Raw genomic sequence first — 27,985 nt, forward strand, 5'->3', positions numbered from 1 at the left:
AGCCTCTCACTACTGCAGCCTCTATCTCCTGCAGCCTATCACTACTGCAGACTCTCTCTCCTGCAGCCTCTATCTCCTGCAGCCTATGAGTATTGAAGCCTCTCACTACTTAAGCCTCTCACTACTGCAGCCTCTCACTACTGCAGCCTCTCACTACTGCAGCCTCTCACTATTGCAGCCTCTCACTATTGCAGCCTCTAACTCCTGCAGCCTCTCACTACTATAGCCTCTCACTACTGCAGCCTCTCTCTCCTGCAGCCTCTATCTCCTGCAGCCTCTCACTACTGCAGCGTCTCAGTATTGCAGCCTCTCACTACTGCAGCCTCTCAGTATTGCAGCCTCTCACTACTGCAGCCTCTCTCCTGCCGCCTCTCTACTGCAATGCGGGGGTTTAATGTAGACACACGAAGCTGAGGACAAGAGATATGCCTGCTCCTTGCTCACATTCTCTCATGTTCTCTTCCTCTCTCTCTCCCTCTCTCTCTCCCTCTCTCTCTGCCTCTCTCGCTCTTCCTCTCTCTCTCTCTCTCTGCCTCTCTCGCTCTTCCTCTCTCTCTCTCTCTCTCTCTCTCTCTCTCTCTCTCTCTCTCTCTCTCTCTCTCTCTCTCTCTCTCTCTCTCTCTCTCTCCCTGTCTCTCTCTCTCCCTATAACTCTCTCTCTCTGTCTCTCTTCACTACACTCTCTCTCTCTAGCACACATTCACACGGGCATTTCCCTCTCCTATCACTCTCCTCTCTCTTGTTCTCTCTCACTCTCATTATGATGACAACACACACACACACGCACGCGCGCACACACACACACGCACACGCACGCGCACACACACACACACACACACACACACACACACACACACACACACGCACGCGCGCACACACACACACACACACACACAGGTTGGGCAAGATAAGTGATCCCATGGGGCTCCGGGCTGTCCTCTAAGCATCGTACAGTGCCAGCAGCAGGGAAGAGCACAGTAGCAGATATAGAGAGAGCTGTCCCACTCTGGCTTTGATCTCTGCTAGTTACAGTGGTCATGGTCAACAAAGCTTGTCCACATAATTCTAGTTGTAATTCTCTGAAAGTTCTAATTACATTTCTTATTAAGTTCTAGATAAAATTCAAATTTTAAGAAAGTTCTCATTTGAATTCTACAGCAAGTTTTCATTCTCATTCTGCTGCAAGTTCTCAACTCTAAGATTCTAAGAAAGTAGTAGTGTACTATATTTCCATTTAACTTCTATGAAAATGTACCATCCGCTTGGTAATTATTCTGATGTTCATTAAAAGGCCTGTCTAAAACTGTAATTAAACATATTGACCTGAGAGCTTTGCTATAATTAATTGAGAGATCAATTGAGATATTAGAGGAATCCGTTTTAATTACTCTTTCAATTAGACTGTCAAATTCTCTTTCAATTACTCTCTCCCTAAAACCTGCGTCCCAGACTGGCCTTAGACACAACCAGCCACTGGGGGGAAGGCAGGGGAGATAGAAATCAAACATTCTTAGATTCATGATGAAAACCAAGTCTTTTAGCATAACTAAGAAGATGTGGTTGTAAAGAGTCAATGGAGTCTGTCCTGTCTAGAATGTAGATGTAGACCAGTTAGAGATGCAAGGATAGAAATGTACTGATCCAGACAAACATTTTGTCATTTAACTCCATCAAGTTATAGTGCTTCATCTCGACACCTTTAAATCTCGTCAGTCACATGACTCTGGACTGGAAGACAACAGATGGAACAGAAAGGTCACATGACTGACCAACCACTCTCTCTGTCCTTCGGTGCGGACGAGAGAAACGGAACGAAAAATCCGAAACCCAACCGGCCGGCTTCAGAACCCGCCTCGCCCCTGTTCTCCATGTGCTCTACACCACACGCAGTCTAAAATCTCAAGCATCAAGAAAGGCTGGTCTCAGCATCCAAACTAAACAACCTTCTGGAGATGAAATCCTTGTACCTCTTCAGCTGATAAGCCACGCCCCCCCGGAGTGAAGGACGTTAGTCACAACAGTGAGATGAAAATAACCTGCCGTTCCAGCATCCCGACAACAACCACAACCAGAGATGAAAACTAGGCAGCTCCTGTCAGAGCCTGAAGGAAATCACAAACATCGTGACGCTTTTATCTCGGGAGTTTTGAGCTTGTGACCTCTTGATCTGAGGTAACATCTCTAACCACCGAGCTGCACCCGTCCAGGTGGGTGCGTGGCGTCCGGGTACGTGGTACCCTTGTGCTGTCTGGGCGTTGTGTTTGGTTGGAAGTGGAAGAGATGGAACCACTCAGAGTCATTGTGAAGGATGAACCTGCCTCAGGACAGCTTCTCTACAGACCTTCATCTCCACGTCTCTCTGTCTCTGCAGCGCTCCCTCGCTGCCCTGTCTCACAGCTCATACCTGCCCTGTCTCACAGCTCATACCTGCCCTGTCTCACAGCTCATACCTGCCCTGTCTCACAGCTCATACCTGCCCTGTCTCACAGCTCATATCTGCCCTGTCTCACAGCTCATACCTGCCCTGTCTCTGCAGCGCTCCCTCGCTGCCCTGTCTCACAGCTCATACCTGCCCTGTCTCACAGCTCATATCTGCCCTGTCTCACAGCTCATATCTGCCCTGTCTCTGCAGCGCTCCCTCGCTGCCCTGTCTCACAGCTCATACCTGCCCTGTCTCACAGCTCATATCTGCCCTGTCTCACAGCTCATATCTGCCCTGTCTCACAGCTCATACCTGCCCTGTCTCACAGCTCATACCTGCCCTGTCTCACAGCTCATATCTGCCCTGTCTCACAGCTCATATCTGCCCTGTCTCACAGCTCATATCTGCCCTGTCTCACAGCTCATATCTGCCCTGTCTCACAGCTCATATCTGCCCTGTCTCACAGCTCATAACTGCCCTGTCTCACAGCTCATATCTGCCCTGTCTCACAGCTCATATCTGCCCTGTCTCACAGCTCATATCTGCAGTGCTTCTCTGTCACCTCTGAAGGTTGCTGCTCAAATTAGGGCAGTCAGACCCTGGGAATCCTTCACACCCTCAGTCCTGCCTCTCTCTCTCTCTCTCTCTCTCTCTCCTCTCTCTCTCTCTCTCTCTCTCTCTCTCTCTCTCTCTCTCTCACTCCTCACTCTCTCCCCTCTCTCTCTCTCTCTCTCTCTCCCTCTCTCTCTCTCTCTCTCTCTCTCTCACTCTCTCTCTCTCTCTCTCATCTCTCTCCCTTCGTACCTCTCTCTCTCTCTCTCACTCTCCTCCCTCTCTCTCTACCTTCGTACCTCTCCCCCACTCTCTCTCTCTCTCCTCTGTACCTTTCCTTAAATTCCCTCCTCTTTCTCTCACTTTCTGTCTCTCTCTGCCCCTCCCTCTTCCTTTCTTTCTCTCTCATTATTTCTGTTCCTCCTTCTGCTACCTTGACCGACTCCAGGGCTGGGTACTGATGCAGAGAAAGAGAGAGAGAGAAAGAGAGAGAAAGAGAGAAATTGGGAAAGAGAGAGAAAGAGAGAGGGGAAATAGAGACATATGGGGGTATAAGGGAATGAGGGAGTGGGAAGGAAAGAGAGAGGGATGAATCCATCACCCCAAAGAGAGCACAGGGTTGCCCCATTACACAAATCTGGGACAACTAGACGGAGCACAGAGAAGAAGGCCCCAACAGGGACACGAGTTCAGTGACTAATTATCTGATCCCTCCACTCCCTCCAGCCCGCCTGCACCCTGGCCCTGCTCCGACTCCACAGAGCTGAGAGAGAGCGCTTCTTCCCACTCTTATAACAATGAGCTAGGTGTAGGTCGCTATTAAATGTAAATGTAAATGTAATGTATTAATACAAGACTGTTATCACGGTAGCTACAATCCACAAACAGAAGTTCGGTTTCTAGATGAGATTAAACTGTAATAATACTAATCATTCATTCATTGAGCAGATGCTTTTATCCAATAAGGCATGCAGGGGTTTTGAACCTGTTACCGTTTGACCTGCAGTCGAACACTCTACCACCAAGAGTACCACTGTTACACCTATCCCCTAACAGATGCTGGTGTCAACTCTGGAACGCCAAGGAGTTCTAGAACCCTTCACATCTGTAGATCTAGTTCCACTAGATTGGAAGCTTCACTGTTTTCTGCTGTGGCAGAGTTCTATAACTCACCAGGCACAAACTGACTGAAGACACAGGAAGACAAATTGATGTCATTAAGAGAGGCCATTATCAGCACTTTACACCAAACTTGGTTTCCACAACCAGTACTGGAGCTCTGAATACTGAATCCTGTACACTGGACATTTACATTGCATATATAATACAATATTTTGTATAATTAATATTTAGTTTAACACTTTTGAGGTTCATGTTGTTTAATTTGCAATTTGTTTAACTACATGCTTTTATGTTTCTTCCCATTGGCACTCATTTGCTTTTCACAATGTATGCTTCATGTTTTGGCTATATTTGGCAATATTTTTGGGGCTCGCTGTTCATGATCATTGACCTGTGCACTTTTGTAAAGCTCTCTCTTGGAAGTTGCTTTGGATAAATGCGTCGGCTAAAATAAATAAATATATGTACATGTAGTTGTTATCTCTGCTACTGTAACGGTTCTGCTTCTTCTACTACCACAGTCTTGCAACTAGGGGGCGACAAAACAACACTGCCGCCATTCTCCCGGCCAGCGTCATCTGCCTGTGGCAGGCTGTTCCAGTTCCAGTTCTCCTGCATGAGCACATTTCTCAGAAACTCAGTCATGTTTTTTAAAACACCGATGAAACCCTGCTGAGCAGCATGCCAGGGACCACGAGGGTTACGGAGAGGAACCCCCCCTCTCTCAACACCACAAGTTCAAGTTAAGTGTAAAATCCACACAACAGAGTGATTTTTCTACAAAATGCTATGTAGATTAGATTATGATGAAAACCCTCCTTCACCTCGCTCCTTCACCTCCTCCTTCAACTTCCTCCTCTCCCTCCTCCTCCACCTCTCTACCTTCTCCTTCACCTCCTCCTGTCCCTCCTCCAACCTCCTCCTCCACCTCCTCCACCTCCTCATGTCACCTCCTCGCTCACCCTGCTCCTTCACATCCTCCTCCTCCACCTCCTCCTTCACCTCCCCCTCCCACCTCCTCCTTCACCTCCTCCTTCTCCTCCTCCTCCACCACCTCCTCCTCTACCTCCTCCTCCTCTACCTCCTCTACCTCCTCCACCTCCTCCTTCTCCTCCTCCTCTCCCTCCTCCTTCACCTACTCCTCCTTCACCTCCTTCACCTCCTCCTTCTCCTCCTCCTCCACCACCTCCTCCTCTACCCCCTCCTCCTCTACCTCCTCTACCTCCTCCACCTCCTCCTCCTCCTCCTTCACCTCCTCCTCTCCCTCCTCCTTCACCTACTCCTCCTTCACCTCCTTCACCTCCTCCTTCTCCTCCTCCTCCACCACCTCCTCCTCTACCCCCTCCTCCTCTACCTCCTCTACCTCCTCCACCTCCTCCTCCTCCTCCTTCACCTCCTCCTCTCCCTCCTCCTTCACCTCCTCCTCCTCCACCCTCCTCCTTCACCTCCTCCTCCTTCATCTCCTCCTCCTCCTCCTCCTCCTCCACCTCCCTCCATCACCTTCTCCTCCTTCACCTCCTTCACCTCCTCCTTCTCCTCCTCCTCCTCCACCTCCTCCTATACCTCCTCTTTCTCTACCTCCTCCAACAGCTGTTTACCTCCAGGCTGACAGGCATGAGGAATGACTTCCTGTCACACCAGACAGACTCACTGTATTTGACACACTCTCTCATTGTGCAAAGCTCAACTGCAGGGCTTCTGTCAGACAATCATCCACGCCTGCAGCTCTGTCCATCGATCTGCTGTACATATGAGAGTGACCCTCTGGAAAGGGACCAGGGATGTGCTGTGTTTCCATAGTGACCCTCTGGACAGGCACCTGGGATTTGCTCTGTTTCCATAGTGACCCTCTGGACAGGGACCTGGGATGTGCTCTGTTTCCATAGTGACCTTCTGGACAGGGAACAGGGATGTGACCATCTAGACAGGGGCCAGGGATAGGCGCTCTGTTTCCATAGTGACCCTCTGGACAGGGACCTGGGATGTGCTCTGTTGCCATAGTGACCATATAGACAGGGACCAGGGATGTGCTCTTTGAACCTGACCCTCCACAGCAGGATTGGGAGGGTGGGATGGACCACCACAACTCCACGTCTGCCCATGCACCAGCACACCGCACACTCTACTGGTGCACCAGCACACCGCACACTCTACTGGTGCACCAGCACACCTCACACTGTACTGATGCACCAGCACACCGCACACTGTACTGGTGCACCAGCACACCGCACACTCTACTGGTGCACCAGCACACCGCACACTGTACTGATGCACCAGCACACCGCACGTACGCACAAGGCTCCAGCTACCTGCCTTGACCTTGCAGCCACACTGGTCTGCTGTTCTTCAAACTAACAACTCCAAGAGAAAAGTTGCTTTTAGTAATTTACTTGTGAGTCCAAATGACTTCATCAATGGTCGTTTAAAGACTCATAAAGACAAAATCCCTGAAATGACAAGTAGAACGTGTTTAACTGGGAAGTCTGAACCAGGGTGACAACAGACATATGCTAACTTGAGGCTCCGTTGCCAGTTAATCACCATCCTGTCTCCAGTCCTGAAGACCACCACTCTGCTTGGTGTCAACCTGCATCAGACCAGCCTCCAAGGAGCACGGAGACAGGTCACTTTGTTTGCTTTCTAACGATCATCCAGATCTTGTCTGGCAAAATACAGGCTGATCCTTGACTCTAACCACAGAAAAACTGCCAGAACTACACCTTTCTGATCCATCACTTTTCTCTGTACTTCATGTTGCTTTGGATCAAAGCATCTGCTAACTGTAAGATCTGTAAATGGATGGGTGTGGCTCAGTGGTTAGAGTGTTCAACTACAGAGAGAGGCCACAGGTTCAAATCCCCCATCCTCCAGTATTCAGCTTTGGAAAATAGTTTCTATAAAATTGATAAAATACATGTGATGTAAAATTATCCAGTTTAGACCAGCTGCTAGCGGAACAGACCGTGCGCCCTGGTCCTGACCTCCGTCCTTAAAACGATATCGGTTTGAAGGCAACAACACTCTGCCTCAGGGCCACACAGTTCCACACACACGATCAGCACTCCGATACCATCCCATTTCACGAACCATTGAGCAGATGTACCTCAAGCTTACACACACTAGCGCCTGACGTAGAGAGAGAGAGGGGGGGGAGAGAGAGAGAGAGAAAGAGGGGGGGGGAGAGAGAGAGAGAAAGAGGGGGGGAGAGAGAGAGAGAGAAAGAGGGGGGGGGGAGAGAGAGAACGAGTCTAGATGTTGTGAGATAAAAACACTGCACCGTGAGACAGCGGTCCTCAGAGGTCACAGGTCACACACATACCACACTGAAGCCTTTCCTGTTCCTGTTTCCTGTATATACACACCGGAACTCACTCCAGTAAAGAAGTCAGAAATGATCTTTATTCAATTTGAAGCCGTTGTCTTTTAACGGGGTATGAAACCATATCACTATATATCTTCATATTGAACCATACCTCACAATGATCCTACCTTTTATTGCTGAGTTTCTCTTCAGCAAACCAGAGTGGTCGGACCTGGGACACTGTACACTCCTGGACATCAGGATGGGCCTACTCAAAGTGACACCCACAGAGCTGTGTGTGTGTGTCTGTGTGTGTTCAGGGAATGCACCTACACATCTGAACAGTGAGGACTTTAGTCATGCACACACACTGCCTCACCAAGACCACACCCTCCAAACAAACCCATCATGTAAAGCACCGGAACTTTCTCCTACCTCTCTCTCTTTCCGTCACACACTCACTCACCCTCTCTCTCACTCTCTCCTACCTCTCTCTCTATCTCTTACGCACACACTCACTCTCTCTCCTACCTCTCTCTCTTTCTCTCACACACACATACTCCGTCTCTCTCTATCCTACCTCTCTCTCTCTTTTTCTCTCTCTCTGTCTTTCTCTCACACACACTCCTCTCTTTCTTTCATCTTCTCTCTGTGTGTGTCTCCCTCACACACACTCATACAGTACACCTTCCCAAACACACACTTTTCACTTTGAACGCCACCATTTTGAATCAAACATTCCTCCCAACGCTCAAGAACTTTGCTTCTGTTTATACATGTTGGAGCAGTGTGACATGGGGTGAATGACCAATGTTCCTGAAACAAGCTGTCTGAGCTAGCGACCGCAGACCTCAGTCCAGCCTGGAGATCTGTGTCCTTCAGGGGCCTCGGAGGAGGAGGGAGGCCTCCCCCCAGGAACAAGCAGCGCTCCTGGGAGATCATGGGCTGTTTTGCGGGGCAAGGAGGGAGACGGGGAGCCAGCAAAGCACGATCGTTAGGGTGGAAGCCAGCCGCGATCTGTTACGCTACAGCAGCTAGGCTCTGACGCCAGACCCTCTGATTTGGCTAACTCAGCAGATTTGACCTTGCTTCCCCCTCCGCCCCCTCTCCCCCTCTCCTCCTCCGCCCCCTCTCTCCCTTCACTGTAGTCCCTCAGCAAGGCTTCACCCCCCTCCCCCCCCCGCACACAGCTCTGCAGAGTCTACATGACCAATCACGCAATCTCATCAAACTTTTATTTTAAAATCCGGACATTGGACAGGGCAATGTGATGTCTAGTTTGATGTGGTTTGACGATCAAATCAATAGTTTCAAATCAATAAGCTCAATCCCCCAAAAATCTATCCTTAATCTTTTTTTCCAAATGGTCTCTTTACAGGGCATTAGTTTCATTGGGACAGTAACATTAGGCATCTCAGTTCACGCTCACAAAAGTTTAAGATTCCAGATCAATCAATCAAGCTGCCGATCAATAAAAAGAATCAGTGCTCCTGACACTGAAGAGAGTTCTACTCTGTGTCTGCAGAACGTGTTCTATGACTGTTCTCCGTCACAACAGTCCCGTCTCAAGTTCCACACTCCTCACTCACACACGCTAGCTGCTGTTATGTAACAGGACACTGCGGCGTTGTATGAACCCACGCACCACTCGCCTGGCCACTGAGAAGAAGTTCCTCTCTGCTACCCCTCTCTCATCCCTCTCTCACCCCTCTCTCACTTCTCTCTCACTCCTCTCTCATCCCTCTCTATCTCCTCTCTTACCCCTCTCTCACCCCTCTCTCACTTTTCTCTATCTCCTCTATCTCCTCTCTCACCTCTCTCTCACCCTATCTCATCCCTCTCTCATCCCTCTCTCATCCCTCTCTCACTGCTCTCTCTCATCTCTCACTCCTCTCTCATCCCTCTCTCATCCCTCTCTCCCCCTGCAGTGTCTCCGTGCATTAGAAAGAGACCACGCTAACACAGCCATAACTGGATGTCTTTGTCTGCTGTAATTATCCTGAGTGGATTTCTCTCCACAGAGAGAGGGACTTCTCTAACGAGGGTACTGTAGGTACTGCTGGAACTAAGGGAAAGAAGAGAGAGGAGAGAGGGGGAGAGGAGAGGTGAGAGAAGGAGGAGAGAAGATGAGAGGAGGAGAGGAGGGCAGATCATTGCTTACCTTCACAGAGACGTGAGTCCAGGGGACCAGCCGTGTGTTTCACCTGCAACACTCTCAGACTGCCTGCAGACCGGTGGAGGAAAAAAAACACAACACTTTTGCTTTCTCTCCCTCTGAAAAGATAGAAATAGTGTTCAGTCCAAGTCAGGGGGGCTGGCTGGCTGGGGGTCTCGTCCGGAATAGCCCACTCTGTCACACGCACACACACACGCACACACACTCACACAGGACTTGTCCTGCCCTGCTGTGTTAGTCAGAGATGGTGGAGCACAGAGGCACGTTAACATTCTCACACACACGGAGAAACAGCAGCGGTCTAAGAGAACAGCTCTGCCTCTCTACTGTGCTGTCCCGACTCTGCGTCCTCATTGGCTGAGAGCTGACTCAATGAAACTCCTACTTGTCATCAATTGGGCGGAGGAGATTTTCTGTGGCGCACTAAGAGCTGCACTTCTCATCCACTGTTTTTTTCTTTTTTTGCTGTGGTACACGCAGAGGGGAATGCTGAGTATTTAAAACCAGACGCAGGGTGTGAAGGAGGGGTGGAGGGAGGCAGGGGGAGGGAGGGGGGGAGGGAGGGAGGGAGGGGGAGAGGAGGGAGGGAGGGCGGGGGGGGGGGGAACAGGGGGATCGATGAGAGGAGTGCAGAGCGATGCAGACTCTGAGCCGGGAGCCGGGCAGAGGAGCTGGGAGCAGCTGTCCAGCAGCCCTCTCTCCCCCCTGGCAACACCGTAACTATGCAGGACCAAGGTGCGGTGGAGTGTGTGAAGAGAGGAGGGGAAGAGGAGAGGAGGGGAGACAAGGGAGGAGGGGAGAAGAGAGGGGAGGAAAAAAGGGGAGGAGGGAGGGAAGGAAGAAGAGAGGAAGGAGGAGAGGAGGGAGGGGAAAGAGGGAGAGGAGGGAGAGAGAGGCAGAAAGAGGGAGGGGTGGAGGGAGAGGAGGGAGAGAGAGGCAGAAAGAGGGAGGGGTGGAGGAAAGAGGGAGGAGAGGAGGGAGAGGAGGCGGGGCTCAGCTGCTAGGCTTGGCTCTTCTGCAGTAAAGCACACAGGAAGTTCTTTCCCGAACAGCCTTGGATGAAAAGACATGAGTTCATCTTTTTTACAGGCAGCCAACATGCAGCTGGTGAATAATTGAAGGAGCCGACAGGAGAGGTGTTCTGTGCAGGAGCATCTCAGCTCTGCTGGCTCCTACGGTATCTCGTTAGGAGGGCTGGGCTGTGGTACTGCCTGACAGGAAGGTCTGATTTCCACCTGAATACCCCCCTAATTATACACATCCCAGTAGAGCCTCCCAGAGTACATTCCGCACTGTGTTCTTGACCTTTAAATAAGATAAGAGAAAAGCAAGCATGGCCCGTCAGTACAGATACAGACAGACAGGGGATTAGCACATGATCGCATACCTACCCACCCACCTACCCACCTACCCACCTACCCACCTACCCACCCACCCACCCACCCACCCACCCACCCACCCACCTACCCACCCACCCACCTACCCACCTACCCACCCACCTACCCACCCACCCACCCACCCACCCACCCACCCACCCACCCACCTACCCACCTACCCACCTACCCACCCACCCACCTACCTACCTACCCACCTACCCACCCACCTACCTACCTACCTACCCACCTACCCACCCACCCACCTACCCACCCACCCACCCACCCACCTACCTACCCACCCACCCACCCACCCACCCACCCACCCACCCACCCACCCACCCACCCACCCACCCACCCACCCACCTACCCACCCACCCACCTACCCACCTACCCACCTACCCACCTACCCACCTACCCACCCACCTACCCACCTACCCACCCACCTACCCACCTACCCACCCACCTACCCACCTACCCACCCACCCACCTACCTACCCACCTACCCACCTACCCACCTACCCACCTACCCACCCACCTACCCACCTACCCACCCACCCACCCACCCACCTACCCACCTACCTACCCACCTACCCACCTACCCACCCACCCACCTACCCACCTACCTACCTACCCACCCACCCACCCACCTACCTACCCACCCACCCACCCACCCACCCACCCACCTACCCACCTACCCACCCACCTACCTACCCACCCACCTACTTCTGTTTAGAAGCCGAACTCGTTTGTACAGGCTCCGACCGTGGCGTCACAGTTTACGGCGGGCGGGCACAGGACCCTGGAGCGACCGCTGATTTCACCATTAGGTTATTGAACGTCTGGGCTCCGTGCCAGAGCCGGGAAGCGAACGGCCGCTAGCCGCCCTGAACGCGTCTCCTCGTTGACTTGAGAAATACCCTTGACGCAGGACTGCTCCACGCTCTCCGGACCGACTCAACCGTGGGGTAGAGTGGCACAACAGTCGGTGTTATGCGATACGCTCTGACAAGGTATACGTTTTAAAGCCCAATACAAAAAGGTGAAAACTTTGGTGTTTTGGACTTTGGTAGACCTGCAGACAACGTGAAAACGGCAAATATGTGGCCCCAACTTTTTATTAATAAAATCGAATTTAAAATGTATTGGTTAAGAAAATCTGTGCCACCCACAAAACAATCCTCCCCTGCAGTTTGGAGACCACACTCCGGAGACTGTGTCCCTCAACACGGCCTTCTAACCTAAAGGATTTAGCACAGGTACAAGGAGAGCATCAACCTGCAGATCGGGAGGTTGCAGGTTCAAATCCCAGCCCTTGTATGTTGCTGTGGATGAAAACGACAGCTAAGTAGGCCTACGTCACATTCTCCCTCTGTGCTTGTGTTTAACTTCAAAGCGGTCTCCTAACTCTTTACTCCAAACATTTAATAGTGAGGCTGGCAGCTCCTGGAAGAGAAAGGATATCTGTCATAGTTCAGAGAGAGGAGAACGAGCTGATGTAAACTCATTTAGCCTGAGTGCTTCGCGTTCTGCCGCCCGGGTATAAATCACACAACTCTGGCGCGTCATCAATCAATCAGCCGTTATCACTGTCCCTGTTGTAGAATGAATCCATTGTGTGGGCTTGCACTGACGAGATCGACCTGTACTGGTGTTGTGGTTTGACTGCCAAATATAGTTCTGAGGTCATCTGTCATGGGTCAAAAGAATTCGATTATACAACAGGAAAACATTATTTAAGTCAACGCCTCCCTATTGAAGGGTTTTCATGATGAAAGGGAATGAAATATGTTTTCCAAAATATTTTTTTAACCTTTCAAAACATTTTTTCGAACGTTTTTTTGCACACAGTGAAACGAGAGGGGAGAACAGGAAGCCTAAAACAGAGTGGAGTAAAGCAAATTACAATAGAGTATAGTGGAGTCCTCATCAAGTACTCATCAATGATGCAACCTATTTTTGAAAATAGGCGAAAATATTTTTTCAACCTTTCGAAACTTTTTTCAAAATATTTTTTCCTATTTTTTTTCCCAAAATAATTTTCCTATTGTTTTCTGTAACCTTTCGAAACTTTTTTCAAAAATATGTTTTCCTTTTTTTTTCTTTTTTTCTTTTTTTTTTTTTTTTCTGTAACCTTTCGAAACTTTTGTCAAAAATATTTTTCCTATTTATTTTCCCAAAATGATTTTCAATTTCTTTTCTGTAACCTTTCAAAACTTTTTTCAAAAATATTTTTTACTATTTTCTTTCCCAAAATAATTTTCCAATTTTTTTCTGTAACCTTTCGAAACTTTTGTCAAAAATATTTTTTACTATTTATTTTCCCAAAATAATTTCTATTTATTTTCTGTAACCTTTCAAAACTTTTTTCAAAAATATTTTTTTACTATTTTCTTTCCCAAAATATTTTTTCCTATTTTTTTTCCCAAAATAATTTTCCTATTTTTTCCTGTAACCTTTCGAAACTTTGTTCAAAAATATGTTTTCCATTATTTTTTTTCAAAATAATTTTCCTTTTTTTTTCTGTAACCTTTCGAAATTTTTGTCAAAAATATTTTTTCCTATTTATTTTCCCAAAATAATTTTCAATTTCTTTTCTGTAACCTTTCAAAACTTTTAAAAAATATATTTTTTACTATTTTCTTTCCCAAAATAATTTTCCTATTTTTTTCTGTAACCTTTCGAAACTTTTGTCAAAAATATTTTTTACTATTTATTTTCCCAAAATAATTTTCAATTTCTTTTCTGTAACCTTTCAAAACTTTTTTCAAAAATATTTTTTACTATTTTCTTTCCCAAAATAATTTTCCTATTTTTTTCTGTAACCTTTCGAAACTTAAAAAAAATATTTTTTTGTCAAGCGTCAAATATATAATGTATTATATAATGAATAGTGTCAGGTGGCTGAGCGGTGAGGGAATCGGGCTAGTAATCCAAAGGTTGCCAGTTCGATTCCCGGTCATGCAAACTGATGTGGTGTCCTTGGGCAAGGCACTTCACCCTACTTGCCCAGGGAATGTCCCTGTACTTACTGTAAGTCGCTCTGGATAAGAGCGTCTGCTAAATGACTAAATGAATAGCCCTTTTATCCATCTCAGTGCATATTTGTCCAACTCAGCTGGACTGTCCGTGGATGTCACCATTCTCATCAGAAAACAGCAGAGGGTGCTGTTGTCAAAGAAACTACCGCATCCAGAAAGTTCGTTGGCTTTCCGAATGGGCCTGAAATCCCTCAGCAGGTCTAAATCATTAAGACACATACAAACCAATTCTAATCGGCTCGCTGTGAACGTAGGCTACGTTTAAACTATTCACATTGCTATCTCTGTACATAACCTTCATGTCTCAGTCAGCATTTCATCTGTCACTATGCCAGTGTCTCTATCACTATGTCAATAATGTCTTCTGATAATATCGCTGCATTGCTTTGCTGCTGTTTATTCTTTAGGTCAAAGCTATATCGTGCGCACTAGCGGATGTGGGTCAGCTGTTAACACACACTTCTAATGTTTCCATCGCCGGCTTTTAAAATGTTATGTCTTTGATGGTAAACAATAAGTTTATTTATTTTTGAATGTCAATTCCATTTAATGGAAAAAGTTACAGTAATCATCATCATTTTGTCTCACTATAATAAACCGAATATACAATTTTTAAAGCGGTCCCATGATTGTGAGGGTCTACCTCTGTCCGCATGCAGGGATGTCCTGCAATGTCACAAGTCATTTTCTTATGTCAGACATCCCTTACAAGCATTCACGGTAAAGTAATTCAAATCAAATCAATATCATAGACTATATACATCAAAGACAAACACATAAATCAAAATATTTTATTGTAACAAACAGTCAAAGGTTGCACATAGTTCTCAAGTATAGAACAGCTAACTCGCAGTTAAAGAACAGCTAATTAAGATAATCCAGGCTATAGAATTATTGATGCAGAGTTACAATAGGACAAACCAAGGACAAATATTAATATCATCAAACAGTGAACCTGATTGTCTGCTGAATCGGGGGTCTGAGCTTGGATATATCAGTGATCGGATTTGACTACGAGGCATGTAAACGTGCTGATAAAGATGACAAACGTTTAATCTCCATAACGAGAGATGAAGTGGGTGGTTCTGCGGTGGTGTTTCCAGGCTTACGTACACGTTCCTCCCAGAATAATGCACTGTCCTGAAGAAGCACACAGGTTTGGTGCATGAGAGCGCAGAAATGACAGGAAGCGACCTTTGCACATTCTCCACTTCCTGTCTGTTGTTATGGAGTGCTGTTACAATTTATTAAAATATATAGTATATCCAAAAGTAATTTCAAGGACTAAGGAGCAGCTAAAGAATGACTCACCTTTTGTTGTAAGGAGCCTAATTCCATTCTCTCCTAATTTGGGACTGTAACAAATAAACAGGTAAATAGCTAGCGATCAGTGTCAGTTTGAACCATCTCAACAACACAACCATGACAGAAATACGGGCGATGCCAGTTCAAAGGGAGACACTGTGTTGTAAAACAATACAGGCTAATTATTACAGATATTTTAGACCAACTTTACAAAAAACTCCACATGGCAACAAACTCCCCAATGTAAAAATCACAGTAACGTGCCCCACACTGCTAGAGTTCAAAGTTGATAACTGTGAGGTTGATCCAACAGATTTAGTGTGCAGGAGAGAGCGAGAGAAAGGTCCTACTGATGAACGGTAGTTTCTGTCTCTCATACTGCTGAGTCAAGGAAATGTGATTTTAGTTTCCCGGAGCCAAGAGCTGGGAGCGTCACTGCTTCGATTTATGACTTTAATCACGCCCCTGGCCTCCCAGTTTAGTGACCTCCATGTATGGACAGCCTGCCTTAGAGAAGACAGACATCCCTCAGCGACAGAAATAGACTCCTGTTCAGACCCGTAAGGCTACAGGTGCTCTGCTTTTAAAAGCAAGACCTCTCGTCACTCAGAGTGATTAAAAACGTGTTGGAATCACAGTTCACTACTGGACCTTCTGTGGGTGCATGGAAACTGTCTCCATTTGTGAGTTTCAGTAAAAGTGCTTAAAATAAGGACGAGGACTCAGAGCGCTAGCCGTTAGCCAACTCACGTCCAAACTCCTTGTTCAGGGATGATTTTGCTGGATTCATGTGCACGAGGATATGTGGAAGAATAGTAATTCACTTTTGCAACATGAAAGAGCTGTTCTATAGCATACTTGTATTTAGTTAGTTTTTTAGTTCCATAAACTGAGAAGTGAGATTTAAAAGAAGTGTACCTCACCTGTAATCATGTGCCTATTAGCTTTTTACTTCTCAGATTCTGGAACCGGAGGCTCTGTTGAAAACAGGTGAGAAACAGTATGATCGCAACACAAGTCATTCCCAGGACGAACATGTATTTGCATAATGGACAGATTACCACTTTAACACTTCTCAATCAATCATATTTTAACTGGCTAATAATAACAAAGCTTATTTTAACATTTATCATCATTATCTTTTCAACACCATCACCACCATCCTCATCACCTCCGGTCTGACTCACGTTTGACCTCCAGCTTGCAGGTGGCGATGGCTTCTCCCAGGGGGTTCTTGGCTCTGCAGGTGTACACACCACCGTCCCAGTTTCCTGGTTTGCGAATCTCCAGAGAGCAGATTCCCTCGGTGAACATCTGCCTGTATTTGGGGTCTTCTCCAATGACCATCTGGTTCCTAATCCACTCGATCTTAGGCTGCAAAGAGACCAGAGAGAGCAGAGAGAGCAGAGAGAGCAGAGAGAGCAGAGAGACCAGAGAGAGCAGAGAGACCAGAGAGAGCAGAGAGACCAGAGAGAGCAGAGAGAGCAGAGAGACCAGAGAGAGCAGAGAGACCAGAGAGAGCAGAGAGACCAGAAAGACCAGAGAGAGCAGAGAGACCAGAGGTTGTTCACACTCGAATACATAGAATTGAAAGCACAAAAAAATCTGAAAACACAGTGAACACCTAAACACACCTTACAGTAGCTGATCACTGACCCAGACACACACCTTACAGTAGCTGATCACTGACCCAGACTGATCAACATTCCATCACCGAAAGAGGAAGTGGCTTTGGTTACCGTGGGAAACCAACATCATAACTACGGTGTGTGAAATGTTTCCCATGGTAACCAAAGCTCCATCCTCTGGTGGTAACGGCTACGTGAGACGCGCTGCTCAGGGTGTCTGGTGGCGTGGCCTCGGTTGGGCCCCGTAGAGAGGACCCCTCTGAACCACTCAGGACCCCACAGGAATGCCACACATCTGACCTGCATCCCTGTCTATCTATCACTCTAAGTACGAGGGAAATGTGTGTGTGGGGTTTGTGTGGGGGGGGGCTTGTCTCTGTGTGTTGTCGGTGTGTGCGGCTGTGAGTGTGTTGTTAGTGTGTGTGTGTGTGCGTGCTGAAGAGGTTGGGGTGAGGTGGAAGTGGGGAGGATGGAGTGGGCCTCAGGAGGAGGAGGAGGAGGAGAGGTGGAGGAGGAGGAGAGGTGGAGGAGAGGAGGAGGAGGAGGAGGAGAGGTGGAGGAGGAGGAATATATGTGGGGGAGGATGCAGTCCAGTGACAGATAGTGAGGGAGTGGAGGAAGATGGACCTTGCTAGTGTGCAGGGGTGGAGGAGCTGGAAACATAAACATGTAACTAACTACCCTTCCTGGTCAAATAAAAGTCTAAATAAACAAGGGCGGCGCACTGTACCTTGGGGTACCCCCTGACAGACGCCAGCAGCCTGGTGCTGTAGCCCACAGTGGTGGCTCTGTCCGACGGAGGGGTGGTGAACTTGGGCGCCTCGTTGAAGTCATGCGACTTGAACTCAGGAGGCTTGTAGTCGATAGCTGGGGAAGGAGACCGAAACAGTGAGACAATGAGGAGACTACAGGGGAGAGAGTACATGAGATAGACTAAAGGGAGAGACTGGTGTTCAGTTGGCAGGGTTGGAAAACCTGTTTCTGCTTTGTAATGGAAGCTTAGTAAACTGAGACCACGAGCTGTGTAGTGAATCAGATATAAAAAGACTTGAGACCAGAAACAGATGCTGAGCAGAGAATCGGGGAACGTTCTGGAAGAACAGAAGGAGTCTAACCCGTCTTCAGGATAGAAGCCGTTTCCTTGGCCATGGTAGCGTCCTCGCTGATGCCACACTTGTTCTCAGAGAACACCCTGAAGGAGTAGGTGTTGCCCATGATCAGGTCAGAGATGGTGGCGTTCATGCGGTGGTAGTGTTCCAACACTGTGAACCAGTCCTGGGGAACACACACAGAGAAACACACACACACACACACACACACAGAGAAACACACACAAACACAACGTAACATCATTAGAATAAAAATTGTATACATAGCAGACATAACTGTGTCACTGGTCACTGACTCCCTCTCTCCCTTCCCCCCTCTCTCCATCCCTCCCTCCCCCACAGAGACCATAAAAGTGAGTCTCTCTCTCACCCCAGTCTTCTTGTCTGCCTTCTGGATGGTGTAGCCAGTGATCTCTGTGTTCCCCTTGTCCTTGGGGGCCGTCCACTCCAGAGCCACGTTGAAGCCCCAGGTGTCCAAGACCTTCACACTGGCGGGGGGCCCTGGAAGCTCTGGGGGGGGGGGAGATCACCACACGCTGCTTTATAACAACTCACTCCTGTTACTAAGCAGACGCCGTTTAAATGGCACACAGCACAGGGGGGGGTTCGAACCTTTCCATTCTCCAGGTGGTTATTGTGACCAGGTGACATTCCACAAACCCACAGTATTAAAATATAACAACGTTCGAGGTGGTTTAAGGGGCTGAAGAGTTTCTGTCTCACCGACAATCTGCAGGATGAGGGTGGCTTTATCCTCGAAGCTCTCCACCTTCACCGACATCTCGTAGTGACCTGAGTCTTCCCGCTCCGCCGTGCGGATGAACAGGATGCTGTCTCTCTCTGTGCTGCGGACGTTCACCTGCCAGAACATCACACAGACATTGTCGTCTTGGAAACATCAACAGCAGCGAATTGCAGAATAACAGTATCTGCTGTTGAATGGTCTGATATACTTTCTTTCCTTGGAAACATACGGTATCTGCTGTTAAATACAAATAACAGTGCATACATATGTCTGTCTCCCATAGACATGAACACACACGAGAACTATGGTAGCCTACATCCACCAACTGTCATCCACCACCACCGCACGCTGCCTGTACCTTCTTGGTGTCCAGAGGCTGGCCGTCCTTCGTCCAGGTGACCAGTGGTTTGGGTTTGCCCTGCAGGGAGACGCAAACCACCCGATTTAAAAAGAATACCAGGAATGACCTTCAGATTCAGTTTTATACAAGGATTAACATTCAAATGCACAGTTTTCCAAAGCCGATAGATGTGAAATCTCACACCAACGATGTAACTTTGAATGTTTACACACATTTAAAATGTGATGAATTTTAACACATTTAATTTCAGTGTTTTTTTCTGGTTTCTCTTCAGTTGGGTGGGTGCTCTTACGCTGAAGGGAATGGTGAGGTTGACCTTGTCTCCGACGTTGGCGACATATCGCTGCCTCAGGAAGCGAGGCAGACGAATATGAGGACGTTCTAAGGAGAGGAAACAGCGTTTAGATTTACATTTAGTCATTTAGCAGACACTCTTATCCAGAGCGACTTACAGTAAGTACAGGAACATTCCCCCGAGGCAAGTAGGGTGAAGTGCCTTGCCCAAGGACACAACGTCATTTGTCGAACCAACAACCTTCCTATTACTAGCCTGATTCCCTAACCACTCAGCCACCTGACTCCCGTTGAACACAACCACCTTCTAAAACATGTCGGAGGTCAAATTACTGACACCTGCACTTATTAATCAAGAAACTAAATGTCTTCCTATATGAGAGAATATGCTGGGTATATACGTGTGTATGTGTATTTGTGGGTTAGGCTTTGTGTGTGTGTGTTCAGACAGTGTGAGATGAAACAGAGCCAGTTGCAAGTTGCTGTCCTTCTGTGAAGGACATATTCTGTAACTACAGTGCAGTGCTGTTCTTCTGAGACCTTGAAAGTTAAATATCTACAGAATAGTGCTGTTCTTTTAACTTGTCAGACAGGTCAGGTTTTATGAGAGCCACCTGCCACGTCCAAGACGGTAGCACTCTCCAGGGTCTGGAAATAGACTGGAGTAGTATCCAACCACGGTCTGACCATGTGGTGTGTGTGTGTGTTGGGGGGGGGGGTATGGTGTGTGTGTGTGTTGGGGGGGTATGTGTGTGAGGAGGGGGGGTGTGGTGTGTGTGTGTTAAGGGTGTGTGTGTTAGGGGAGTAGTGTGTGCGGGAGTGTGTGTGTGTGTGTGTGTGTGAGGGAAGGAGGGTTTTTCTATATGTGTGTTTGGCTCAATCCAGATGAAAGAAACCGTAGAATGAATGTGCTCCGAAAGCAGGACCCAGGAGAACGCTTTCTGAAGCTGTCGACGTCCAAAACCAAACTGCATCATAATCTCACCTAGATCATGAAAACCACAACACCTGAGATCTTGTGGGAAAAGGACCAAAGCAATAATGTTTTTCTGTTTGCTTTTAAACTCTGTTCGGTGGTCTCAGTTCCAGACCACCGAGAGCCTCACGTCTCCTCTGTAGTGTCCCAGCTTGACACCCCTCATGAAGGACGCGTTGGGTCTAAGAGGAATCCCAGCTGTAAGAGTCTGTGGCATGTTTCAAAATAAACAGTGGATATCTGGTCGGCTCAGAGGCCTTAGCTGCCATCTGAGAAGGCAGATCCCCCACCCCCCCTGGGTCGAGAGAACTTTCCGGAATGTTTCTCCAGGACCACCCCCACCTCCTACAGCTGACACTTGTCACCATCGCTCTTACGGGAATCATCTTGACACCTCCTCCTCCCGCCCCTGCAAAAAGAGAGTTCTGCAAAAGGCTTTGACGCAAAGCCAACCCTTCCGATTTTAATCTGTGTTAATTGCAAACACATACCATCGGTTTTTGTCCCAAGGCATGCTGGGAAGGCTAGCGACCGTTCGTTTGCGGGACACGGTTCGTCCCGGACGCCTCGAAGCTGCAAGGGACACCAGACCTTCTGGCTGGAGGACCTCCAGACCTCAACTGGTCAGGATCTCAGGTTTAATCCAAACCCACTTCAACTCTCCATTTCTCACACGGTCACTTCTCTCCACAGCCTCAGCCCAGCATGCGGGTAAATAATATGACCCTTGCGTTTCCAAGTCACTATAGCGTGTGCCCTTTGTTAAGGGGTGAAAGGCGTTTGAGTCATTAAGGGTGGACACCATTCCAAACACGCACGCTAATGGTATAACAGAGCATTGGTTTGAAGGTCTCACAGGGCCTGCATGGTGAGAAGGGATGGGATTGCTGCAGATCAGACTCTCACAGGCGCTGCGTGGTGAGAAGGCCATGACTCCATCATGCTGGCTACCCAGGGAAGTGTCAACACGACCCGGATATCTGAAACCAGAAACACTGCTGAGCTGGTCCACGTAGCAGGCAGATGCCCCCTTCAGCTACAGCAGGGCTGGCGGAGTTCAGAGTCCTTCTGCAGATTGGTAATGTAATACTGGACGGTAGATGTACAGAGAAGTCCTGTGTCGGGCAGGTAGATGTCGGGGGGGGGGGGGGGGGGGTGCTTTCATGTGCCAGAACTGCTGAACATAGACCTCCAGCACCTGGACTGCCAACCAGGACCGTGACAAAGTTAGGCTGTGAAACACGTGGTTTCGTCATGTAATAGAGGACAGTTTCCGTTGGTGTCTCATAGTCCTAAGAGTCACTTATTTGGTAGCTGTCTTTGGACCACAACTTTAACAAAACAACTAGCCCAAACCCAAACAAAACACCTCTGATATCCTTGACCAGGACGTGATTTAATAAAATATTAAAGTTCAGTTAAATGTGAGGGGATAGCTCATTGGTTAGAGCACGTCTGAAGACCAAGAGGTCTCAGGTTCAAATCCGACCCTGTACGGTCTGTGACTTAAGCGGTTTTATTAAGTGTCTGGTAAAATGTATGTATTATTTTTACTATGCGTTTTGTCCACATTTCACAAAACTAGGAAGGAAGGTTATAGCTCAGTGGTTAGAGCATCTATCTGTAGATCAAGAGGTTGCAGGTTCAAATCTAACCTTTTATCCTCTGGATAAAAGCATCTGCTATCTGTGTACATTATCATCATGTTATTTGTCCACATGTTTAACCAAACTGGGAAGGGTGTGACTCACTTCTTAGAGCACACAGTAGATCACAGGCTCAAATCCCCCTTGTACCGTATCTCACTTTGAATAAAAGCATCTGGTGAAAATGAATGTATCATGTCTGAGAAAACAGCGTACCTCCAACCTCCTTGACGAGGACGGGCTCGGGGTGGCTGGCGGGGGGGCTACGGCCCGCAGGGTTCATGGCCACCACCCTGATCTTCAGACGGTCGCCTGTTGTCTGGTTCTTGATGACGTAGCGACAGGAAATGGTCAGATCCTCGTTTGCAGCCTTCCAATCCTCGGCTGAGGCAGAGAGAAAAAAAACAAGCTGAGGACAATTTTCATGCTTTATTTGATAGTTTTCTAAGTGAAGTGGGACAGGAAGGGCAGGGAGAGAGAGAGAGGGGAAGACATGCAGCAAAGGACCCAGGTTGGATTTGAGCTACTGGGCCACTTCCTGATTCTGCATTTTGATATCTGTCCTGTTCATGTTTGAACGGTGTTAGTTTGAAGAGACGGTGCTGTTTTCCTCTGGGAACCAGTAAAGAGCTCCCCTACTATAAGCTCAGTGTCTAATCTAGTTATTGTGTCATCAACACCTTTATGGTTTTGCCAAAGGACGCAATGAGGGCAATGACTACTGTCAACAATCTCAACAACATCCCCATCAAAGATGTCACAGCCATATAAAACTGTACTTAACGCTTTCTGATGGACGGCATTTCAAGCATAGCACTCACAAGGTAAATCCGCTTTTAGATTTGAGATAGACTACATTTGTGACTTTATGAAATGTGTTAATGCATACTGGATGAAGGAAAGGTCATGCACAAGGTGTTGATAGACAGACAAGTCTGTAACCGCTTCCAACACAGGAGTAGGCTGCGTGCGGCACATCATCTAGCTCGTTTCAGCAGGGTGTTGATGCTGGGGCCTGTTAGTGATGTCTGAAAAGGAGAGAGATCTAAAAGTGGGACAGTTGGGAGCTGATCCAGGCGCTGGAGATTCCCCAGTCCTTCTACGGAGAGGTTAGGTACAGTATAAATCCCCTGGTGACACGTTGGGGGACAGGTGCAACTGAGAGGTCTAACCAGCTAGTAAACCCGTCATTTACAATGGTCCCGGGCTTAAATTAAGGCACGGTGTCCTCAATCGCAGTCCTCGACTGACATTTACAAGGTGAGGGTGGAGGGTAACGTTTCTGTGATGTCGTAGAGATCATCTGGAAGTCTTTCATTTATACCTTCAACGTACAAAGTAATCAATTTAGTTTCTGGTTTTATTAATCTATTTTATTTTTTCTGTTCTGATCTGTTAATCTCTCCCCCTCTATACTGAGGCCTCCTGGGACACATCAGTGTGTTCAGAAGCAGATCCCCCCCTCCCACCTCCCCCAGGCACAGAGACACACTTCCAAGTAGCAGCTGAGCAGAGAGAGCATGTGAGGACAACCCTACACAACACACCTGACAGACAGCTGGAGAGACAGACAGCAGGAGAGACAGACTGACAGACAGGCAGACAGCAGGAGGGACAGACAGCTGGAGAGACAGACAGCAGGAGAGACCGACAGCAGGAGAGACAGACAGACTGACAGACAGGCAGACAGCAGGAAAGACAGACAGACAGCAGGAGAGACAGACAGACAGCAGGAGAGACAGACAGCAGGACAGACCGGCAGACAGTCGCCCATACTCACTTCCCTCCTTGCAGATCTCCACGGTGTATCCGTCTAGACCAGAGTTGCCAATGGTCTCCGGGGGCCTCCAGGTGATGGTGACAGAGGTGTCACTGACATCCTCCACGGCCAGCTCCAGGGGCACGCTGGTGGGCTCTGGGAGAGGCACACACACCCCGTCACTCACAACCCCAACAAGGACAAGACTGCGTGCTTACGTGTGGCTCAACCATGAGACTGTGTGTGTGGAGTTATCAATAATTCTCTACGCCGCTGTGGATCAAATGAATGGGGAAATCTAAATGAAATTAATATAAACATTCAGGTTGTGTAATATTAAAGGCTCTGGTTCTAAATGACCCAGGGTAGAACACACAGCACAAACGGATGAAGAAACTTCTGTCCATCTCACAAACAAACCATCATCTGAAACGTGAGGATATACAGTATAATACTAATAGGGATCACACACTACAGTAATAAACATTGTAGTACAATAATACAGGGTTGTAGGTTTGTTTTCAAATGGATGTGTCCATTGGGATATCATTTTCCTCATAAACAGTGGGTTAGACAAGGACATGTCCCACCCATGTATAAGGAAACCTACACCCCTGCAATGATACCCTGTCATTAGAAATCCAGTATGTGGAGAGTTAGAGGCGACACCCAGGCTGTTCCAGGCACATACTAAGCCTACTCCCTGACTCCAGCACAACCTGGAGTGGTCACTGTAGGACCAGGCTTAATCTGCACCTGTGACCCCAGGTGACTCTCTACAGGGGACCTTCTCGGAGCGCTGGTTTACCTTTCGGCGGGGGTGGAGGGGGGGAGGGAGCTTTGGGTTCCTCTGGCACAGCGGCTTCTGCAGCAGGCGTTAACACGTTAGGTAAGCATGGTGACATTAGCTGGACAGTAAAAGCAATGGACATTGTCAGGATACTCAGCATTCAATCAGCTCCTCAGACCTCTCTCTCTCTCCATGTAAACCATATTCATCCTGTTGCATTCTGGCTACCACATCCAGACAGGGAACCTTAATCCCCCCAACACATACACACACACAGCCTGGAACAGGAGTACCCAGGGTTATCAGCAAATTGACCGTTAATAGAGTAGCCTAGCTGTTAGCTGTAAGGTGTTTCAGAGGACGTGTTGTATGACTTTATAATAAAGAGAATCTCGTTTTTCCGCCTCTGGAGCCGGAGGCACGGCAAGTTAGCATCTTTTACCGTCAGCAGGAGCGGCAGCCGCGGCTTCCTCTGCGGGGGCAGCAGCAGCTGGTGTTAAATGTTAGACAATTATGTTAAAAACATTGCTTTAAATAATAAAATAAACAACAACAGAAACGAATGAAGCAATAAAATTCGCAAATGTAAACACTAGATGTCAGTATAAAAAGAAGGTTATAGTTAATTTGTTAACAATAATGTGAATTCATTAAGGTAGACTTGGGTTGAGCCATCTCCTACGCCTACCATCGGATGGTTGCTCTGCTTCAGCGGCAGGTACGGCAGCGTCCTCGGCGGCAGGAACAGCAGCGGCGGCTGGCATTAGATGTTAGCACATCAGTACGATTAACTGTGACCCATGTATGCAGTGGTGTGAAAATGCGTCAGAGATGACTGGTCAACATGCTAACTCTGTCGAAGGCGTTACCGTCGGTTTCAGCGGGCGCGTCTGCAGGCGCATCAGGAGCAGGACCCTCCGCGGCGGCAGCGGCAGCGTCAGCGTCAGCTACTGTTATCAGTTAATAAAGCCACCGAGATTAAATACACTGTTAATAGAGTAGCCTAGCTGTTAGCTGTAAGGTGTTTCAGAGGACGTGTTGTATGACTTTATAATAAAGAGAATCTCGTTTTTCCGCCTCTGGAGCCGGAGGAATGGCAAGTTAGCAGCTTTTACCGTCAGCAGGGGCGGCAGCGGCATCGCCGGCTTCCTCTGCGGGGGCATCAGCAGCTGGTGTTAAATGTTAGACAATTATGTTAAAAACATTGCTTTAAATAATAAAATAAACAACAACAAAAACGAATGAAGCAATAACATTCGCAAATGTAAACACTAGATGTCAGTATAAAAAGAAGGTTATAGTTAATTTGTTAACAATAAAGTGAATTCATGAAGGTAGACTTGGGTTGAGCCATCTCCTACGCCTACCATCGGATGGTCGCTCTCCTTCAGCGTCCTTTAATATAAGGACTTTAACATGTTCGAGGAAGACAGCGTGTGAGCTAGCAAAGCACGTGTTCCCAGATGGTTGAGAAGGCGCCATAGAGATAGAAGTGAGGCCTGGATTCTTCCGTACAAGACGAGGCTACATAGTTAGTGGCCTGATGGAACTATAGAGTGCTAGAAATGTAATGTCATTGTATCAGTTAATACAGCATGCCACATGCATGCCCTGTTAGACCTGGACACTTATGGTCCCTTGTGCGTAAAAGCGCTGGTTTGCGAGGTGAGGAGACCGGATAATAGCGTGGCAAACAGCGTTTGACCACAAACAACATCATTGCTGGATTTGTCCGCGGGCCACCGGGCCTTCCAGACAGGCTGAGAGCAAAAGGTGCGCTAGTTTGTTTGAAAAGAGGCAAGGGTTTATATTTCCTCTGAATTAAACCGGTTTGCGATTCAGAAAGACGGCGTTCCACGAGCCACAGCCTACCACATGTTGATGTTGAGGTGGAGAAGCTACCAGAATAGAAAAGCTGATAATATAGGATCTAATTATTCACCGAGGTCGATCATCGGTTGAAGAGATTGTAATATACAACCAAGATCGCAATCCCTACTATCCCACTGCTCTCTGCATTGATCTCAAATTACCCTCTGGTGGTGGGGTAGGGGGTTTGGGCTCCTCGGCTGGCGGGGCGGCCTCTCCAACGGCTGGTGCAGCCACCGAGGCACCCTCCGTGGCTGGAGCTGCTTCGCCTCCCTCGGCGGGGGCAGCCTCAACGGGGGCAGCCTCTACGGGGGCAGCCTCTACGGGGGCAGCCTCTACGGGGGCAGCCTCTACGGGTACTGCTTCAGGAGCAGGTTCAGGGGCTGGTTCCTTCTTCGGGGCCGGCTCTTTCTTCGGGGGTTTCTTGATTGGGGCCGGTTTAGAAGGCATGGTGGCGGTTGAAGCTAATTCCCCGAGTCAGTAGGCTACGCGTCCTCAGAACTGTATCCAATGCCGCTGGGAATATGGGAGTTCCTTGGTTTTATCGAGGTGTCTTGCTCAGGCTCCACCCCTTAATGGATTTGATGAAACAGATAGCTGACTAGACTTTTTATAGAGCCGCCTTGGCAGCGGAATCATAAATGTATTCCTAAAGGAGCTCACTTATTAAAAGTAGACTTGGGTGTTGAACTGTCTTCTCGGTCCAACTTGTTTTGAGGCTATATAGTTAGTGGTTTGAAGGAATTAAATGAATTTCATTTCATTGATCATTTTATACAGCATGCCACATGCCCTATGTGTCACTATATGACCTGGACAGTTAAGGTCCCTGGTGCGTAAAAGAACTGGGAGGCACGGTGCAGAGACCGGTGAACCCTTAACGGGGCAATAGCTTGTGTAAATTACTTTTGGCAAACAACTGGTGTGCACAAACAACATCATTGCTGGATTTGTCTGCGGGCCGCCGCACAGGCGAAGAGCAACGGCGAGCTTGTTTGTGTGAGGGGAGAGCCATGGTTTATCTTTCCTCTGAACTAAACCGGTTTGCGTTTCAGAAACATAGCGTTACCATGACCCACAGCTTACCACATGTTGATGTTGCCAAGGAGAAGCTAGGCCTACCAGAATTGAAGGCTTATAAGAAAGGATCAAATAATTCACCGAGGTCGATCATTGGCTAAAGAGATTGAGATCTACAACCAAGATTACGCGCTTGAAAGCTATCCCACTGCTCTCTGCATTGATCTCAAATTACCAACTGCTGGTGGTGGCTCCTCGACTGGCGGGGCGGCCGCAGGGGCGGCCTCTCCCTCGGCGGGTGCGGCCTCCGGGGCTCCCTCCGTGGCTGGAGCTGCTTCGCCCCCCTCGGCTGGGGCAGCCTCGGCTGGGGCAGCCTCGGCTGGGGCGGCTTCGGCAACGGGTTCAGGGGCTGGCTCAGACATGGTGACGGTTGAAACTAATTCCTAAAGTCAGTAAAGTCCTCAGAACTGTATCCAATGACATCAGGCATAGGGGA

The 27,985-nt window shown here is 48.2% G+C and overlaps 1 protein-coding gene across 8 annotated transcripts; it reads right to left on the minus strand.

Moving 5' to 3' along the window:
* Nucleotides 1–14,764: 14,764 nt before the first annotated feature.
* Nucleotides 14,765–27,950, minus strand: mybphb (myosin binding protein Hb). 8 transcript variants are annotated; one of them, XM_067260980.1, is made up of 18 exons: nt 27,725–27,950; nt 25,716–25,769; nt 25,470–25,550; nt 25,289–25,357; nt 25,043–25,090; nt 24,619–24,675; nt 23,832–23,966; nt 22,268–22,435; nt 19,428–19,516; nt 19,133–19,192; nt 18,753–18,888; nt 18,400–18,539; nt 18,036–18,195; nt 17,651–17,787; nt 16,480–16,666; nt 16,216–16,269; nt 15,299–15,342; nt 14,765–15,127 (listed from the first exon to the last, which is right to left on the minus strand). In XM_067260980.1, exons 1-16 carry the CDS (start codon nt 27,909–27,911, stop codon nt 16,241–16,243), a joined length of 1,737 nt encoding a protein of 578 aa, XP_067117081.1. In that variant the 5' UTR covers nt 27,912–27,950; the 3' UTR covers nt 14,765–15,127; nt 15,299–15,342; nt 16,216–16,240. The 8 variants fall into 8 exon arrangements, with proteins under 8 accessions (XP_067117081.1, XP_067117010.1, XP_067117140.1 ...); XM_067260909.1 differs by lacking the exon at nt 27,725–27,950 and adding an exon at nt 26,634–26,971; XM_067261039.1 differs by lacking the exon at nt 27,725–27,950 and adding an exon at nt 25,968–26,097.
* Between the last annotated feature and the right edge of the window lie 35 nt (nt 27,951–27,985).

The sequence above is a fragment of the Osmerus mordax genome, chromosome 1, assembly GCF_038355195.1.
Source record: "Osmerus mordax isolate fOsmMor3 chromosome 1, fOsmMor3.pri, whole genome shotgun sequence".
In the NCBI taxonomy this organism is placed as follows: Eukaryota; Metazoa; Chordata; class Actinopteri; order Osmeriformes; family Osmeridae; genus Osmerus; species Osmerus mordax.